This window comes from Doryrhamphus excisus, unplaced genomic scaffold (genome assembly GCF_037039965.1).
Source record: "Doryrhamphus excisus strain RoL-2023G ecotype Guam unplaced genomic scaffold, RoL_Dexc_Guam_v1.1 HiC_scaffold_24, whole genome shotgun sequence".
NCBI classification, from domain to species: Eukaryota; Metazoa; Chordata; class Actinopteri; order Syngnathiformes; family Syngnathidae; genus Doryrhamphus; species Doryrhamphus excisus.
Genome location: NW_027621862.1, coordinates 1,261,468 through 1,280,965, shown reverse-complemented (window position 1 = coordinate 1,280,965; position 19,498 = coordinate 1,261,468). Strand labels below are relative to the sequence as shown.

The window sequence follows — 19,498 nt, the reverse complement described above, 5'->3', positions numbered from 1 at the left end:
CCTCTTTAACTTGGGAAAAAAATTTAATTCTAAGCATTTGGTTCAATATTTTAATAATAATAATAATAATAATACAAGTCAGCTTAATGTGTTTTATCAAGGCAGCCAATACGTAAACGTAAGTAAATGTAGCGTTCAGCCATCCATGTTTTTCGTTAATGACATCACAGCCTCCAAATGTTATATTTCCGACTTGTGAGCAGCCTTGATCGCAGTGTAATTCTGTTTCCAAAACAGTAGCCATGCACGCTAGTCCTGGCAGTGTCAAAACATGCCGATCCTACGGAACGGAAGTCAAAGCCATGCTAAAGTGCAACCGGTGTGCATTTTTTTTTGCAGCGCAACAAACCTCAAGCACCGTAAAGAGAGGAACTTGGGTCTCGCTGCCTGCCGACGCCTGACACAGGTGTTAGAAACGAATCTGGCAGGAAGATGAAGTGAGAGAGAAAGGGGGGAGGGGGGGAGACAGATTTGCTGGTTTTAATAAGCAGCAGAGAGGAAAATGGAAGAGAAGCGCATTAATCACAAAAGAAGAGTCACTTCATCAAAACAGACAAAAGGTGTAGAGGAAGAGAGCAATGGCTGCTAAACGACCCAGAGGAGTGGCAGGTGGGGACGGGGGGCGCCCATCCATACCCATCCTTACCCATCCTTCCGGCCGTCACCAACTGGAGCAGGGCTGACGGATATCCTGAGCTGGGTGGAGATGGAGTTTGTGGATTGGCTGCTGGCGAAGGAGGACGTATCCAGGGTGACGGGGGACTTGGGAGGTGTCGTCGGGGAGCTGCACTCGGAAAGACAGCGGGAGCCTGGAGGTGGGGGTTTGGTAGTGGTTTAGTTCATTTTGAATATGTTTAATAAAGTTACATTGTACATCAACATGTCCGAAAATAACTTATTGTGAGGTCGGAACTAGGAATAAAAACATTTGATGTCAATCCCGGTTCCAATTGATGCTGGAGACTTGATGCCCAACCTTAGTAAACACATTCAGTACCTAGGTCAGATCCAGTGGAGCCCGGGTAACAAATTGGCGTAATCTTGATGCGCTCGGCCTTGAACTGCAACGCACTCAGGGAGCCTAAAACACAGAAATTACCAATTACTGAAAAATGGAACAGAAAAAAAAATGTCATTTTAGCGTCTATTATATATACCCAGTCTGGAGGGGAGGGAGTGTGTGTTGTGCGGCGCCTGGCTGGAGTTGCTCTCGGCAGCATCCCCAGTCAGCTTGTAGTTGAGGTCCACACTGTGCCGACCTTGATGCTGAGGACTAAAAGCAGAGTGAGGTTGGAGCGTTGGTGCATTTACCTTCTGTAGAAACGATTAAAAATTAATTGAGGGTAAATATGATGAATCTGGGCTAGAAACTACACACCTCGCATGTGAATACATGTGCTTATTTGAGGTGGGCGATGGGGGACAGTTGCTGGTCTCGTGGCTCCAGGTGGTGTAGACCGGGTTCCTTATCACAGCCGTCTTGGCCGAGCATGGAGTTAAACCTCGCTGTGCTGCATCTTTAAAGGAGCAAACCAAAACAAATGACTATAATATGCAGTTCCATTGAAAAGTGTGGGGATAGTTTTACATGATATTGGATGACAAAGTGTCTCCAGTCTTTTGTCGGGTACTGGAAAAAAGCCGGAGACGTCCTGGTGACTTACGTGCCACGACGCTGTTGTAGCTGGGTGGCGCAAAGTGCATGCTGTACCGATTATTTCTCATCGGGGAGAAGCGTAGCAGGTCCATCGGCTCTGGCGAGTGCTCGTCATTCGAGAAACTTTGAACCTGTACGAAAGAAAAAAAGTCAAATGCACACTGATAGAAGTTACTCACAGTCAAACATAATTAAAATAACAGATGGGCAGCAGAATACTAAAACTATTACAAAAATATTAACTATATTTATTTTAAATTCATTTTTATATTTGTATTTAATTTTTATTTGAAATTAGTATTTTACAGTATTTATTTAATTTCATTTAATTAGCATTTATTTATTTTATTATTAATAATAATTATTATTATTATAATTAATGATTTATTATTATTATTGTCATTATTTATTGAGCTGTATTCAATTTAATAAATTAATATCCAGTATTATTTTTATATTTTATTGTATTTGATTTTATTTGAAATTAGTATTTTACAGTATTTTTTAAATTTTATTTAATTTGCATTTATTTCATTAATTATAATTACTATTATTATTAATTATTATAATAATTTTATTATTATACTATATTATATTTATTATTATATTATATTATTGCATTATAATATTAATTATTATAATTAATAATATTATTATTATCATTATTTATTGAGCTGTATTCAATTTAATAAATTAATACCCAGTATTATTTTTATAATATTTTATTGTATTATTTAATTTTTATTTGAAATTAGTATTTTACAGTATTTTTTAAATTTTATTTAATTTGAATTTATTTATTTCATTATTATTAATAATAATTATTATAATTAATAATATTATTATCATTATTTATTGAGCTGTATTCAATTTAATAAATGAATATCCAGTAGCAATATTAAACATACGTTAGAAATATTATGATTTAATATGAAATATTTAATAATATTATATTAATTATACTGTATGTGTATGTTTGGCTGTGGACTCTAGCCTCGTACCTGCATTGGAACGGGAATGTGTAAAGGGGTCACATTCCGTCCCCGTGCCGGAGCAGATTTGGGCCGGTACCTCCTCTTTTCGGGCTCCCTGTGTGGAGCCCTGTCCTCCTCCATTTGCATCTTGCCTTCTCTTTGGGGAGGAGCGACGTAATAGAGCGTCTGCCCGGCTTCTCCCTCCATGACCGGACTGCTTCCTCTTGTCGGAGATTCCCGGAGAGTGGACTCGGACACAGAGCTGTTCTGCTGGGAATGTTTGAAACGGAACGAGTCGCTTCTGGCCGGCGGGGTGGGCGGAGCTTGTGTAGATTCCACTAATGAGCCCTGCGGTGAGTGTTTGGATAGTTGGGATAGTGACATGTAGTCCAGTTTTGGGGGCCCATCCGGCCTCCTGAAGGTGTTCGTGTCAAAGATGGACTTCCTTTGTTTGGTTCTCTTGTAGATGGAGAGCTGTGCACACTCCGGCATGGACGCTCCGGCGATGACTTTGGGCCACGTGCCTCCGCCAGCCTTCCCCGAAGGAGGAGCACAGCCTGGTAGAACAGGAGTGAAGGAGAAGGGGCAATGGTGGGAGTTCTGCCTCCTGTAGCACAACTCCGCCAGGGGTTCAGAGGGACTGCGGGAGTGCAGGGAATCTTCGGAAAAGGGTTTGTGCTGGCGAACGCAACCACCGCCGTCCGGGTTGCTCGGGTCGCGGCACGCTTCCTCACAGGTGCAGCCGTCGGTCTGCGTGGAGCAGTTGTGCTTGGAGCACGTGTGCTTGGAGTTGTGGCAGTTTCTGGCGTGCACATCGCAGGGCTGGAGACGGGGGGCCGAGTCCCTCACGCTTTCAAACAAACTCTGGCCTGAGCAACTCTGTGGCAGGAACTGTCAAGAATTTGAGGAAAAGTCAGAGATCTTCTATATGACAGGAGTGCTCAGCTGTTTTTTAAGGAACTACTGCAAAAACAATCATAGATCATCTATGTGACAAAGGATGCTGCTGTTTTAAGGAAGTACTGCAAAAGATCCTGTTTAAGACAAGAGCGTTCTGCTGCAAAGATGCCCGTCAAAGACCATATATTCTGTTTTTAGGGAACTACTTCAAAAACACAAGTCAAAGTTCTATTGGCATGGATGCTCTGCTTGTTTAAAAGTCGTGAAAAAACACAAGTCAAAGATCTTGTATGTGACAGAAATGCAAAAACACCAGCGTAAGACCCGTCCTTAAGACAGGAGCGATATGCTGTGTTTAAGGAACTACTGCAAAAACGTGAGTTTGAAGGGGGCCTATTATGATTTTTCATATTTTCTGACCTACAAATGTTGTAAGAATGTTGTATTCTCGTGCTAAACTATGCCAAATTTCATTCAGACTCCCTTATATGGGCGTGCCCGGGTACTAGCTGTACAAGCTGAGTGGCACCAATCACTGCGGAGGGTGTGTACCCAAAGATGGCCGTGGTGGGAATAAATTAAAAAGACAGTTTTGAAAATCAAAAGAAATACAGCTAGAAAAGGTGCAGATTCTGGAAGACCTAGAAAGCTTTCTGTGTAGCTGCTCTATAGGAGTCCACAACTCAATACGAAGGGCCAAAAAAATTAGCATAAATTAGCATAAAAAAAATCTTACTGCAAAATCACTAGTCATAGATCTTTCATACGTTTTTAAAGAACAATGGCTGCAAAAACGCTCGTCAAAGATCCTCTATGTGACAGGAGCGCTTTGCTGTTTATTCAGAAACTACTGCACTGTACTGTACTGGAGCATGCTAGTATTTCTTAGAAGTCATCACCTTGGCGAGAGAGACGCAGAGGGACTCGCGGCAGGTCCTCAGAAGAGCTTCACATTCGGGGAGCGACTTGTTGTCTAGCGAGATGCCATTAATCTGAAATATGAAAAAAAACATTAGAAATATTTATATAATAAAAAAAATACATGAAAAATCAGACCTTTCAATCGCTCATCGATCTTCATGCGTGCATGTAAACAGGACGCATTTTTGTGATGCAAATTACTCTTTTGAACCAATATTGTTTTGAGAAGTGATCCCACCAAGTAACCATCACCAAAATATGACCAGAACTTGGCTTACTATCCCTTTAAGGGTAAAAAAAAATGCAGTATTCTCTGATGTAGAATTTGCCCAAAATATAGTACATATTTTGGTCCTCATGCATAATCTAATAAGATCCAATACTAAATCTCACTTTATAAAAATAATAATGTTCATTTCTTAAATATTAATTTGACAATATATATCATTTGTATTTCATCTTAAGAGAAGGTTTTGATTTTGCACACAGCTGAGTTTGCACAGCTGTACATCACATTGACCAGCAGGGGGCACAAAATGACCTTTACAGTTCCCAGAAATGTCCCTCCCAGTTGCATACTAACAGCTATCAGCCTGTCCCCGACTGTGAGAGCATTGTCTCTGACGGCTGGACTGCCGGGCGCCAGCGAGGCGACAAACACTCCGCTCTCCACGCCGATGCCGCATTCTGAAAGCAGAATGTCGTTAAAAGTCTTTTCAGTTGTAACTTCAATAGCAGACATATTTTATTGTAGATTTAAGGCGTATTTGGACCTTACTAACAGTGGTTTTACCTTTGTGTCCAGCCAGGTTTATCTGTACCGGCGTGATGACGCGTCCTCCCGTAGATTTCCTCCTGCGGACCACCATATTGATGACGCCTTCTCCGCTCAGCACCGCCTTGATGGCCTGCTTCCTGTCCTTATTGGCCAGGTCCACATTGTTGATCTTCAGCAGCCAGTCGTTCACCCTGCACGGCGGCATACGAATCAACACGTCCGATTCAAGACTGGATGGATATTTAAATTTAAATTTACCTCAATCGTCCCTCTGCCAGACTTCCTTTGTCCACCTTACTGACGAACACGCCGCAGTCTCCGGGTAAATACGGATCATTTAACCCCTCCGCAATATCAAAGCCAAGTGCTTTCAAATCCATGTCCTTGAAATCAAAGAAAGTTCATTGAACACAAGCGCAAATAATAAGAATTCAGTTCATCGCCGACTCACTCTGCGCTTCTCAAACTCCACAACTTCCGTCTCCCATTCAACCGAGTCCATATCGATGGCGGAATCGTGCGAGCTGTGAGCCATCAGATGACGAAACCGTGCCTCCTTTTCCAACTGGTCCTCCATCTTTTCCCTGCGGGAGACAGAAAAACAACATTGAGTACGGTTTCTTTGCAGTTTATTATGTGGAGGATAGTGTTTGCAAAATGACTACAGGCAAGAGGCGGGGTACACGCTGGACTGGTGGCCAGCCAATCACAGGGCACATATAGTCAAACAACCATTCACACTCACATTCATACCGCATGCACGGGGAGAACATGCAAACTCCACACAGAGATGGCCAAGGGTGGAATTGAACTCGGGTCTTCTAGCTGTGAGGCCTGCACGCTAACCACTCCCCCGCCATGCAGCCTCCATGCAAACATGTGAGACCAAATCCTTTATGAAGTAGTTTGCTGTTTTTAAGGAACTACTGCAAATCAGTAGTCAAAGATCTTCAATGTGACAGCAGCGTGGTTCTTTTTTTAAAGAAACAAACGCAAAAAAAATAAAAATAGTCAAAGATCATCTAGGCAACAGGAGAGCTCTGTTGTTTAAGAAAATACATGCAAAAAAAACAAGTTAAAAATCCTCTTTATGACAGGGGTTTGCTGTTTTTAAGGACCAATTGCAAAAATACTGATCCAAGATTCTCTATATGACCAGAGAGCTTTGCTGTTTTCAAGAAACTAATGCAAAAAAAATAAAACCACAAGTCAAAGATCCTATGACAACAACAGTTTATAAGTTTATTAGGATCTACTGCAAAAAATGTAGTCCAAGATCCTCTACATGACAGTAGAAGTCTGTTGTTTTTGAGGACCTACTGTAAAAAAAAGTCTGGTCAAAGATCCTCTATGTGAGAGGAGAGCTCTACTGCAAAAATATTAGTCACTGTCCGGTCACATGCTGTCCACGGACTACCAGTTGGACATCCCTACTTCACAAGTCGAGTACGGTCCTGAGACGTAATTCCGAACGACTCACTTCAGCTCCTTGAGCTCACGCGCGGCATCGTTCTTCTGCTTCCTGGTGTCATCCAGGTTCCTCAGCACGTCTGCCAGGTCGCTCACAGCCCTGTCCCTCTCCCGCCTCAGGTTGTCACACAACGTACTGGTGAGTAGATAAAAAGATGACTAAATATAAATACATTTATTAATATGAATGAAGTGTAGTTTCTTCTGCATCCTCACCGTACGCTTTCCCTCTCGGCCACTATCTTATCCCTCTCCTGGAAGGCCCAATCCCGTCGACACTTGGCCACCTCCGCCTCCTGCAAAGCCTCCTTCAGCTCCTGGCTGATGGCCTCATACTGCTTCCTCAGCATCTCAATCTCCTTGTTGGCTCTCTCCATGTCCAGAGTGGCCGAGTCTTGTTTCTGGAAGAGAAACAGCTCACTGGAACCAGAGACTTTTGCTAACGGTGATGGATTTATTTGTTACAATGATGTGCATAAATCACATATTTCCACTTGCACAATTCACTCCCATTAACATGGAGGAGAAACTATATTTAGTAATTTCTAACATAGTCCACAGCACCACATAAGACCATTCTCTCGCTCAATATGAATGATTTTGAAAAATCTTCAATATTTAACACTTTTAATGCACATCATCAAAAGTGCCTATTTGTTCATCTAATGCACACAGAACAACGAATAACTTTATGTTGTAGCGTAGCCTTTCTTTTGTACTGCACTGCCTGTTGGCTGTGTGATTGTTCGTATGAGGCATTAGATGGCATTACGTAAATGTCAGTGTTCAACTGTTCTAATGTAGTAATGCTGTTTTTTTTTGTTGTTGTATTTTTAAATACAATTTAAATTCACGTACCCCTTATGGCAATCCCCACTTTGGGAACCTAGGAATTAGTTGAAAAAATGACCAAAAAAAAGTATATTGCAGGGATGTCCAAAATTAATCAGTAATTTTTTTATTTATTTTTTTTCAGTTTTAATTTTGTTTAAAAAATGCTAAAAAAAAATCTTAATATTGTTTTTAGTATAGCAACAGTTTTCTTATTATATTACACCTTTGTACTATTTTTAATGTTATTAAAAAAAATTATATTTTTGTCTCCCTAATGCTGCTATTTTTAATGTTATTATTTTTATTATATTTTATTAAATTTGTATGTGTGTCACAATATCTAGTGAGATTAAAATGTGACAATATTCTTAAAAAAAAATAAAATGTCTTGTTGGCACCAGGCCTCTAACTATAAGGTTTCAGCACCCTGTGACGTTTGTTCCATAGAACAACAGCATGAATGGAGTGAGCCCATTTCAGAGTGTAACCTAGCAGAAATTACAATAACCATGTATTGTCAAATGTAACGCTTCTGTTGTATTATTCCCTAAAAGCAGTCGCTGCCGATATCGGAAGGGAAACGAGTGTCTCGGTCCTCGTCCTACAAAACTTAACGTGAAACGGTTGTTTTGGGTGATTTGCCGCAGTTGCAAGTGGGTCAGCTGTAGTGTAATTACAGACAAATCTCTCAGCGCTTTCCCTCTAAACAGAAAATAAACACAGCGTTAGGGAGAGCAGTAATTACGCTCATGGCTAAACTGACTCCTATTGAGAATGGATTTAGCTTTTCCGAATTAATCGCTGATCGTTTGTAATACAAGAATGTGAACATAATGTGCGGAACCGTGCCAGCAGCTTAGAAAAATGAAACATTTATGACTATTATATGAGATGGGATGAAAGGATTATTGTCCTCGTAATAAATCAATCCCTTCATTTGTAAATAATAATAATAATAATAATAAATCTCCCGTCTGTCTGGGCTACCTGTCTGGCTTGATAATACTCCCGGAGCAGCTGGTCCCGCTGGATGATGGCCTCGGTCCTCTCTTTGCGGGCCACGTCACGCTCCTCACGCACCGTCTTGATGTCCTTGCAGGCCTGGCTCAGCTCCTTCTGGGCCTCGGCTTTGTCCTTCACCTCGTGGCAGTACTTCTCCAGCAGCTCGTTCTTCTCGCAGATGGCCCGGTCTCTGTCCATGAGGGATGAGGCCAGCTCCTGGCACGGCACAAGAAGTGGACTTTTATTTTGGCGTGCACATCAACGCAGACGTTACATCCTTTTGAAAGATGGAATCTACATTATTCCTCATTTTTTTTTCCCCATCAAGGTTGACCACATTTTCTAAGCAGCCATCAAAATGAAAAAAACGAGAAATGAATGGTTGCAGACAGCCACAACGTATCCCGCCTGGCATCCAAAAATTGTTGGATAAAAGTTAAATTATTATTATTATAAAAAGTTATTATAAAAGTTACATTATTTAAGTAATTACTGCAAACATGTATAATACATGAGAATTAGCATACAAAACCAAAAAGAAACAGGAAATGCACGATTGTAGACAACCACAATGTATCCCACAAGGCTGAATGGTGCAAAGAAGGGTGCACATGTAAAAAACATATATTAATACGTATACAGTATTTATACTGCAATACAACACTGAGACAGGCGGCGCGGCGGTCGAGTGGTTAGCACGCAGACCTCACAGCTAGAAGACCAGGGTTCAATTCCACCCTCGGCCATCTCTGTGTGGATTGCGTGCATGCGTGGGTTTTCTCCGGGTACTCCGGTTTCCTCCCACATTCCAAAAACATGCTAGGTTAATTAGCCACTCCAAATTGTCCATAGGTATGAATGTGAGTGTGAATGGTTGTTTGTCTATATGTGTCCTGTGATTGGCTGGCCACCATCCATTAAGTTTTTTGTTTTTTTTCCAGGAGTACATTTTCATAAAAGATGTTATGTAATTATTTTTTTTCGGTAGATCACAATGCGTCCACATACTGTAACTGGGTCAAGGTTTCCACGGGGGTACCACAAGGGTCGATGTTAAGCCTCATTTTGTTTTCAATGTACATACATGATTTTTGCTATAATTTGTCAGATGCTCTTTTATTTTATCACAATTTATTGTGATAAAAACATTCCAAAAACATGCTAGGTTTTTCTCCATAGGTATGAATGTGAGTGTGAATGGTTGTTTGTCTATATGTGCCCTGTGATTGGCTGGCGACCAGTCCGGGGTGTACCCCACCTCTCGCCCCAAGACAGCTGGGATAGGCTCCAGCACCCCCCGCGACCCTCGTGAGGAAAAAGCGGTAGAAAATGAATGAATGAATGAGACCTCCGCCAAGGCTAAACAATGCTAATTTGGATTAGCATTTCCTGCATATGCCCAAATGTTATTCCTATGCCTCCATTATTCACTATTCTTCTGTCACTCCCGTTACCTGTCTGAGAGCTTCCAGCTCCTCGTTGGCCACCCGTCTTTCCGAGGACGTGTTCTTCAGCTTGGCCTCGGCCACCTCCAGTCCGGTCTGCAGCCTCTCCACCTCCTTGATCACCTGGTCACGCTCGCTCATGATGAGCCGGTACTCGTTGATGACCGAGTCCCGCTCCTCCTTGTACTTGTCGCACTCTTTGGCCGCTTTGAGTTGTTGGGTCTTGAATCGCGTGGCCTCCGACTGCAGGCGCTCCATCTCCCGCTGCAGCTCCAGGTTCTGGGCGGCGGCCTTGGAGAGCTCTTGCTGGGTGTTGTCGAATCTGGACCAGACGGGGACGCGTAACTAACTTATTTTGTTCTTGATGTTGTGCTGCCTCACCTTCGTATGGACGATGAGTACTGCTGCTGGTAGTGGATGGCGGCGTCCCTCTGCTTCATCAGCATGTCCAGCTGTTTCTGGAGATGGTGGTTCTCCTCCTCCAAGTGGTCCAGGCGGCTCAGGTCGGCGTTGTGGCTGGCTGTTTTCTCGTTGTAGAGCTTCCTCAGGCCGTCGTAGTCGCTCCTGACCGCCTCCAGTTTGTCCACAGCTGAGTCGTACAGCTTGTTGAGGGCATCGGTGGAACCTTCTTTCATCACCTGTGAATTACAGACACTCACTTAAATGGTTGCAATATAAGGAAAAAAAAATTTCATTTTGAGATGAAAGTCAGAAAAATGTCTGGATTTGGTGAGATTGCACCCCCTGCTGGTTGCTGTGATGGGTGCGTACCTGTTGGTGCAGCATCCTCATGTCGGCCACCTCTCTCCGGTCGTCGTCATGCAGCCTCCTCAGTTCCTCGCAGGCCTGCTTGGCATGGTTGTGCTCCCGGACCAGCTGCACGTTATCCAGCCTCAACGCCTCCAGTTCCTCCTTCAGCTGGCCATGCTCGCCGGCCAAGCGGCTGTGCAGCGTGCTAAAATGTTAACATCAGCGTTATTGCACTTTATGGATTCGTACCCAAACTGAAGTCGAGAAGAAAAAGTGAGGCAGCACGAAGTTAAAACACAGGATTGTTTTCTCAGGACTCAAAATAGCCGATGTGGTTGATTCTGTCAGAAGGCCAGCTGTTCTCCATTACAGTCACAGTGCTAATTACTTTTGTGTTGGCAGTAAAGACGCTTATGCAACGCCACTGTGCAAAAACCGTGCTGACAAAACGTGCGTCTTGTATTGTCGGAAATAACAATTTCAAAAACAACCGCGCGGTGATGTTCAGCGTGAAGTAGACGACAATAAACAATGACTTTATCCGATGTGCAAACTCGTCCCAGAATGAGAGAGCTTAAGCACGGCAATAATCCTTCATCTGTGTGTTTGCGTCGCAGACAGATGTTGGTTGACTTTGGAGATGGTCTGGCCAAAAAAAATAAAAATAATAATAAAACAGGCAGGATTCCGGCTTGTTCTCACTGTGGCAACAAATGGTCCATTTGTGGCGCAGATACAGCACTCCGATAATTACAGAGTATAAAGTTGGTGTGCCGGGTGTTTACGTCTAAATTGTTGATGTTGGGTTTGAAAGGAAAACCCAGGGTATGTTTTGTAGGGCGTTTCTCGCTCATTTTGGTAGAGTTGGCGATGAAAATGCTAAAGCGCTTATGATTAAGATAACGACGTGCAACAGTGTGAATTAGCTGATTTGAATCATCTGACATTTGACAAATAAAATGGCTGATCCTGCAACTCATGTGACATCACAATAGATATTCATTCATTTTCTACCGCTTTTCCTCACGGGGGTCGCGGGGGTGCTGGAGCCTATCCCAACTGTCTTGGAGCGAGAATCGGGGTCAGCCAATCCCACGGCACATATAGACAAACAACCATTCACACTCACATTCATACCTATGAACAATTTGGAGTCGCTAATTAACCTAGCATGTTTTGGGAATGTGGGAGGAAAACGGAGTACCCGGAAAAACCCCACGCATGCACGGGGAGAACATGCAAACTCCACACAGAGGGTGGAATTGAACCCTGGTGAAAGCAGATAGAATTTGATTAATCAGATTAATCATAATGTAACTAAACCATGATTATGATTTATGTCTGAAATATGCCCATTTTTACCGTTTTTATTGAAGAGATGGTTTTTCAGAATACCCACTTTGTAGTTTTCTTTACCTTTCTTTTTTTATTTACACACATTATAAAGCGGTATTTGTGTTTGTGATGTTCGGAGTGTCCCTGAATGCATCGCACAAGGATGAACATGTGAGTTTTAGATTCATACAGTATATGATGTTGGACCTGTACTGCTGTTGATGTATAGAGGTCACAATGACGTAATAAAAGAGTGTTCACAATTACTCGCGGGAACTCGAGTGGGTCCTGAAAACCACTATCACAAATATGAAATTAAGTTGATGGGGGGATTCTTTTCTTGGGGGCGGGGCGGGGGCGCTTAGAGCGCCAGCTTGCCGGCCACTATGACAAGTTCATCCCCATTATTGTCACCAAAATAAAAATCTGTTCCATGCAATCTGCTTTGAATGTGTCAAGAGTTGAAGCTGAACTCGGCACTAAACCCCCCCCCCCCCCCCCGCCGCCGCCGCGGGCTGAGCAATGCTAAAGTGCTGCCTGTTTAAAAATGTAGACCCCCTTATCCCCCTAGACCCCATGCCTGACACCCCACGAGTTGTTGTGCACTCACTGGTAGAAATCTGCTTTCTTCACCGCTTCCTCGCACCTCTTCAGGGTGGTGCTATGCTGGTTCTGCAGGGACTGCAGGTCGGCCATGGCCGTCATGCACTGCAGCTTCAGGCGCTCGTAGTCGTGGCCCGCTTTTGAGTTGGGCCTGCGAATCACACACACGCATAAATACATACACAGACCGAGAGAAAGGTGGGTCCCGCTGACGGTGATGCATCAAGACGCCACACGGGAGATAAACATCCCGCTAACATTGCGGGCATTAAAATTTAAAGCAACGTCGTCGTCTGATAAGAGTCAGTGGAAAAACAAGGCAATGTCACGTTCCGCTAAACTGGGAGTGGATGAGACGGTAATTGCACCTGCAGTCGTCAAAGGTGCTGCCAGGCGAGGAGAGTGCCAGACGCTTACGCAGCTCATCCCTCTCCTGGGTCACGTGACGTAGCTGGAACAGCATGGTGTCCATCTTGTCGTGCGCCCGGTTGCTGTCCATGTGGGTCAGCGGCGGGGAGGAGGCAGGGGTGGGCGTACCTGCGATGAATAAGCAACAGGGCGGACCTTTTTAGAGACCTGTCTTATGGGGAGAGGCGGGGTGCACCCTGTCAGTCACAGAGCACTTAAAAACAAACAAGCATTCTCACTCACATCTATGGACCAGTCAGAGCATGGGTGCCCAAAGTGCGGCTTGGGGGCCATAATTAGCCAACAGTGTAAAGCAGGGGTCTCAAACACGCGGCCCGCGGGCCAAATGTGGCCCGCAGGACACCAGTTTGAGGCCCCTGCCTTGATATGAAAGTTTAATGTTTGATATGGATGCTGTATGGTATCATGTACCCAGAAAAAATTATTAAGTTTGATTCATGTTCATGTTAAAGGTTAAATAACTTAATAGTTATCCTCCCTATCCGTGTGGAAGTGGTAAGTTTTTGGCTATTTAAGTTGAAAGGAAATAACTTGAAGTCTACCGTTTAGGTGGCTAGCGCTCTAGTTTGCGAGTTAGCATGTGTCTCAAGACCCTGCAGTTGCGCAATATGTTGTAAATAAAAAAAAGTATAAATGTGACTATAGTCGTGTTTTGTCATGTCTACAGGGCTCTAATAATGCTTTGTTCATTTTAATATGAAAAAATCATTTGTCTACCCACCAACTATATGTGGTTTCTTAAGTTTTTATTATTTGCCGTTTTATTATTATTATTATATTTATTTATTTATTACTGATTGATTTTCTTTATTCTTGATTTATTTATTTTTCATCTTATTTTGCGCATTTGTACATACAAATATATATAATCCTGTCCTGTCAATACAGTAAATAAATTCATTTCAGACAAAGTTGCGAATTATGACAAATCATCATCAGGATACACACCAGTACTGTAATTTTATTTTTGATTGGTACGCAATGTGTAGTCAAAAGGTGCCCTTACTAAAGTATACCAAAATGTACCAGCATTCTTGCAATAGTGAGACTCACTATTCCAAGAACTGCTATTGTGCATGGTTTGTTGTTTTATTGCATTGATCGTACCACTTGATAGACAGGCTATCTGGAAGTAAGAAATCTTCCCATCACACCCACCTGCACTGCTGAGAGAGCTGCTGCTCTCCGAGTCAGACGGCATGGTGGACAAGACGCTGTATGTGGAACCTGCTAGGGGATATAAAAAAAAAACAAGCCATGAAATTCAACTCCACTGTCATCAGGACGGAGTATCTTGGGTTACATTCAGAAGCAAAAGGCCAACAACGACGACAAAAGACTCGCTGCAGGAATAATAAGGCGGGACTTTCCCGCATCGGGATGACGGCACAGTGTTTGGTAATTATCGCTTGGGCAAGGAGGGGATGCTTGAAAAGCAACTGGCCGGGGCCCCCAAAGAGGCCGCAGCCTTTTATCTTCTCTGACAAGCCCCCCCCCCCCCACCGCCACCACTGTCTGAAAGCCCCTTCTTTTACGGCCGACAGTTGGGGACAAACACAGGGAGATGTTGGTGTCATCTTGTCAAGTGAGCTGGGGGAATCCAATCTTCATTGTAGGACCAGGGTGTCCAAAGTGTGGCCTGGGGGCCATTTATTGTCGGCAACTGTTTTTTTTTTAACTAGAAGTGTCCTAGCTGTGTTTATTTTATGTAAGTAGGCGGTTATATGTAAGTATTATAGCGTGTGCATACACGGAGCGTCTCACCTGCTAGCATTTGGCAAATATTTCCTGGAAGCCATTAGCGCTAGCTTTGTGCTAACACTGTGAAATCTTCAACAAACAGCCGAGCAAGGGGAAGGGCAAACCTGGAGCTTATACCCGGGAACGCCCATATAAGGAATTCCGGCTCACTAAGACGTCACAGTGAGCTGGTGGTAGAAAAGAATCAATGAAACCGAGCGTTCAGAGCCATCCTAAACCCCTCCCAGGGTTCAATTCCAAAAGCGCAAACCTCGTTATCCAAAACTTTGACATAGTTTAACGCAATAATACAACGTTCTAACAACCTTTATAGGTCAAAAAGCATAATAATTCCCCCTGAACATTGCAGGCTAAGGAAAAACCCACTAAATTTTGGTGTGAATCCAGGAATTACTTTCACGTCTGTTTTTTAGACATTTTCCTTAATTTGTAAGTGAGGGCGTATGAAACAAAAAATAACAGGACAATGTTGACAGAGGTGACTCATACCAAATTCCAGTGTTTTGTTTTTTTTTTAAACTTGATATTGGTACATGTTTGTATATTTCTGAGGTACACTTTTGGAGTGTTAAGTTGCTGTGTGATTAATATTGTGTTGTTCTCAGTAAGATGAGAGCGTGTGCGTCAAAATGGTATGTTGTTACACTGGTATATATAATGACCTCCTGCAATTTCCAATGGGTTGACTGCACCGACAGCTCGTGATTGGCTCCTGCCAAAGAAAGAGTTACCGTTTCCTCACTAGTATTTCAACAATTTGTAGTAGTTCTGAAGTAAAGGAGACGATTGGAATTTAGCAATAGATTAGCCGCACCGATCTATAAGTCGCAGTGTTTAAAAGTTCAAGAAAAAGGTAGCGGCTTACACACCGGAATTTATGGTATTTGGATATTTTGTCAGCTTGTCACTAGTGGTCTTGTGACGGGGGACGAGGTGCTGATATTTTCAGAAAGCAGCGGTTTCGCTGGTCTGTACGACAATTTCAGTTTCAGGACACCTGAATGCGTTTGTGGCAAAAACAACTTTAACCAATATGCATGTTTCTCGACGTTTCCCTGAGAGCAGGGGTCTCAAACACGCGGCCCGCGGGCCAAATGTTAGTGCGGCCCGCGCAAGTTTGATATGGATGCTGTATGGTATCATGTACCCAGAAAAAATTATTACGTTTGATTCATGTTCATGTTAAAGGTTAAATAACTGTTAATAGTTATCCTCTCTATCCGTGTGGAAGTGGTAAGTTTTTGGCTATTTAAGTTTAAAGGAAATAACTTGAAGGCTACCGTTTAGGTCGCTAGCGTTCTAGTTTGCGAGTTAGCATGTGTCTCAAGACCCTGCAGTTGCGCAATATGTTGTAAATAAAGAGTATAAATGTGACTATAGTCGTGTTTTGTCATGTCTACAGGGCTCTAATAATGCTTTGTTCATTTTCAACTGAAAAAAATAATTTGTCTACCCACCAACAATTTTTTTGTTTTTAATAAATGTGTTTTTTTTGGAAAACCTGATGTGGCCCAGTCTCACCCAGACCCTAGCTCCAGTGGCCCCCAAGTGAGTTTGAGACCCCTGCCTTAGAGTTTCTCAGTGATTCATGCCTGAATCTTAATGGCAGAAACACTGGGGGTGGGTTTGTGTGGTTTGTCCATGATTGCTTTTTTTTGCCTCCACAAACCAGGTTTTAACTGACACTTTTTTTTCCCAACAAAATGCATGTTGTTGATCTACAGTAGCAGTTTCCACTCCATGCGGCATTGCAGTGAACTGTGATACACACCCTCGTCATATTTCTGTGTTAACACGAGGCAACAAAGAGTCCCTGCAGCCATGCCCTGCAGCACATAAGAGAATAAATAATATAGCATATTTTGTTTATTTAAGAAGCGCAGAGTAAATATACAATGATAGTGTTCTTGTCATCAGCAGCTATAGAATGACCTCCACCTTTTCTATGACTGGTTATTTATTTTACAGACATGCACGTGTATATATAGACATCTATACTGTATAATCGTGGTGCTACTGTTATCCTCCACACACTGGAGGAACCTGTCCGCCCGGTACTCGACGGCGGCTCCGCCCCACTGACGGAGACGACAACGACTACTACTAAAAGTCACACATTAGTGTACAACGCTCTTTAAAGTGCATCACTGCAGGCGTTTTAGATACGCTGCCCGATTGTGAAATGCAGCGAAAAATTGGTGGGAAAAAGCCCGGATGAGCGGCTGCGGTGCACGCCAGTACTCCTATAAATATTACCAGGGGAATGAATGCATAATGAAGCCGTCGCTATCAGCTCACTTTAGACGAGAAGAAGCAAAATATTGCTTTTAAAAAAATGATGCAAGGATGATGCATATATTAAAAAGTGAGAAACTTTGACTTCCTGCTTTACTACTATTCTTATTTTGTGTAAAATATCAACGCAGCGCAACACAAAGATCCTGTGATTGGTGTGCTTTTATGTAGAACCTATTGCAATAACACTGCAGCCTGTGTTTACAGCCACCACGTCATGGAGGTCAGCAGCCTGGAGCTCTGCCTATGTTAATGCTAGCCAAAGATCTTCCATATGACAGGAGTGCTCTGCTGCTTTTAGAAACTAACTGCTAGTCAAAGATCTTAATACGAGGACTCTGCATGCAGTTTTTAAGTGCCTTCTGCAAAAAAACGATGCTAGTATAGCTAATTGGGATATCAAGAGACACTCAGATTGACACAAGATTGGGATGATGGAAAACAACAAGATGAAAATATGATGGGTATGATGGTATGGTATGATGGAACCTATCCCAGCTGACTTTGGGTGATAGGCCGGGTACACTCTGGACTGGTCGCCAGCCAATCACAGGGCACATATAGACAAACACTGACATTCAAACCTATGGACAATTTAGACTTGACAATTAACCTAACATGCATGTTTTTGGAACTTTATTTATTATCGTCGTAGGCCTTGAATGTGCACCTCATCCTGTCCGGTTTGTGCAAATGGGGGGGGGGGATGGCACTCAAGATGCGGGGGAGACTTTATCCTGAAAGTCAATGCTTACTGAGGAGTTCGGTCGGCAAAGTAAATATAAACAGTGTTTGCTATATGTTAAGTGCAATTTTGCTTACAGGGACTTGATACATTTTCTTTATTGTTTTATTGCTGCATGGGTTTTATTTTTGTTGGAACGGAATTAACAGAGGCGGGGTCTATTTTGTGTTGGTTTTGGTGATGATTTTTTTCTAAAAGAGATAGTCCATCTTGTATTAATTTTTTTATGTATTATGTTGGCTATTGCTTTATTTTATTGACAGAACCAGGTGTATATGTACACAATAGTGCTTTTTAGAAAGGCACTGTCTCAGCGTTGACCCTTCGACCTTACACAGAACTTCAGGCCAGCATTGATTTGGTTCATGGTTGGATTGTATTTTCGGTGCATTTAAAACAAGCAAGATGGGCTTTAGTGTCACATGACTGTCATAACATGTCCCAATCGGTAGAGGCTGATGGACACCCCCCAATAAGTGCTAGCGAGTTAGCAGGATTATAATTGTTGTTTGTATATACATGAAATAAAGTTGGATTCAACAAAGTAAAGTCTATTGTTTACTACTGTAGATGCTAATAGTTATACGAACCGATTAGCATTAGCAAAACTTCCACTTTCATGTAAAAGAACATTGTCATCGCGGATTAAATGCAAGTTTTCGTCTTACCGGCTAGCTCGAGACGCTCCGCGGGGCTGAGGGTGCCTCCGTGGGACAGGACCTCCACAAGCTGCTCGGCGTCGGTGACGGACTCGGCCAAGTTCTGGTGACACTTCTCCAGCAGCTCCCTGTGCTGCGGCTCCATGGCGGCGTCAAGCCCTCCGTCCGCCTTGCCCTCCTCGGTTAAAGTCGGTTGTTTTACCGCGAGGGACTTTCCAAGCTACTCGGACGAGAAGCGACCGGTTTGGTTGTCAAGCGGAGCGGCCCGGTAGACGGCGGGGTAGCCATGTTTGCTGCTGCCCGACATGACAACACATTTTTCCCCACGAACCGCTGCGTCCCTCCCGGTGGTGTGGCGGTGGTGGTGGCGGTGGCGGTGGGGAGGGAAGGCGTTCTAAAGCACCGGTCTAGTCTTGGTACTCAAGACGGTTCCGACGTGGACTGGAGTAGTTGGGACATGTTTAAAAGTGTAAAAAAAATGTCTTCGAAAGTGTCCCTTCGTGTCTCCGAAAGAGACATAGCGCTCATGTTTTTTTTTTTGGGGGGGGGGGGGGTAGAAGTGGGCGGGGCTTCATGTTTGGACGCACCTGGCAGACGAACGCAAACTTTAATAACACAGCATAAATATTTTAGCATGGAATTCTATTCATGTTTTATTGCTTATATATTTTTAGTTGTATAAAAAAAAGGCTAAAAAAGTTCTACTATAGATTAAAAGGGAAAAGCTTTATGTTTTATGTTATGTGATGTGTGTCAATGTTTCACCGTTTTTGCTTAATTTGCCCCATTTTAAAGTAAAATGTAAAATTAAAAAACTTAGAATGTGCTGCTGACAAATATATAACCAATTGTGGCCCCTATGAAAACCCATACATGCACACTATTTTACGGGTGGTACCTGTGGATTTGGCGGTCCCTGGGGGTTCCTACTACCTTCCTG

At 43.0% G+C, this 19,498-nt stretch overlaps 1 protein-coding gene across 1 annotated transcript in view; it reads right to left on the bottom strand.

The window, feature by feature from the left end:
• The window catches only part of LOC131109867 (calcium-activated potassium channel subunit alpha-1a-like), an 84,378-nt gene extending 65,282 nt beyond the window's left edge, over positions 1–19,096 (bottom strand). Inside the window, exons 1-21 of the mRNA XM_078788735.1 lie at positions 18,568–19,096; positions 14,257–14,328; positions 13,038–13,206; positions 12,677–12,820; positions 10,753–10,936; positions 10,363–10,619; positions 9,991–10,303; positions 8,522–8,752; positions 6,917–7,101; positions 6,711–6,836; positions 5,682–5,814; positions 5,489–5,613; positions 5,246–5,421; positions 5,036–5,139; positions 4,431–4,523; positions 2,659–3,522; positions 1,665–1,788; positions 1,379–1,517; positions 1,158–1,273; positions 998–1,081; positions 698–809 (exon numbers count right to left, since the gene is read on the bottom strand). Of these exons, the coding sequence (XP_078644861.1) occupies positions 698–809; positions 998–1,081; positions 1,158–1,273; positions 1,379–1,517; positions 1,665–1,788; positions 2,659–3,522; positions 4,431–4,523; positions 5,036–5,139; positions 5,246–5,421; positions 5,489–5,613; positions 5,682–5,814; positions 6,711–6,836; positions 6,917–7,101; positions 8,522–8,752; positions 9,991–10,303; positions 10,363–10,619; positions 10,753–10,936; positions 12,677–12,820; positions 13,038–13,206; positions 14,257–14,328; positions 18,568–18,703 (3,887 nt within the window). The 5' untranslated portion in view covers positions 18,704–19,096. The remainder of the gene's footprint in view (positions 1–697; positions 810–997; positions 1,082–1,157; positions 1,274–1,378; positions 1,518–1,664; positions 1,789–2,658; positions 3,523–4,430; positions 4,524–5,035; positions 5,140–5,245; positions 5,422–5,488; positions 5,614–5,681; positions 5,815–6,710; positions 6,837–6,916; positions 7,102–8,521; positions 8,753–9,990; positions 10,304–10,362; positions 10,620–10,752; positions 10,937–12,676; positions 12,821–13,037; positions 13,207–14,256; positions 14,329–18,567) is intronic.
• Positions 19,097–19,498: the final 402 nt, after the last annotated feature.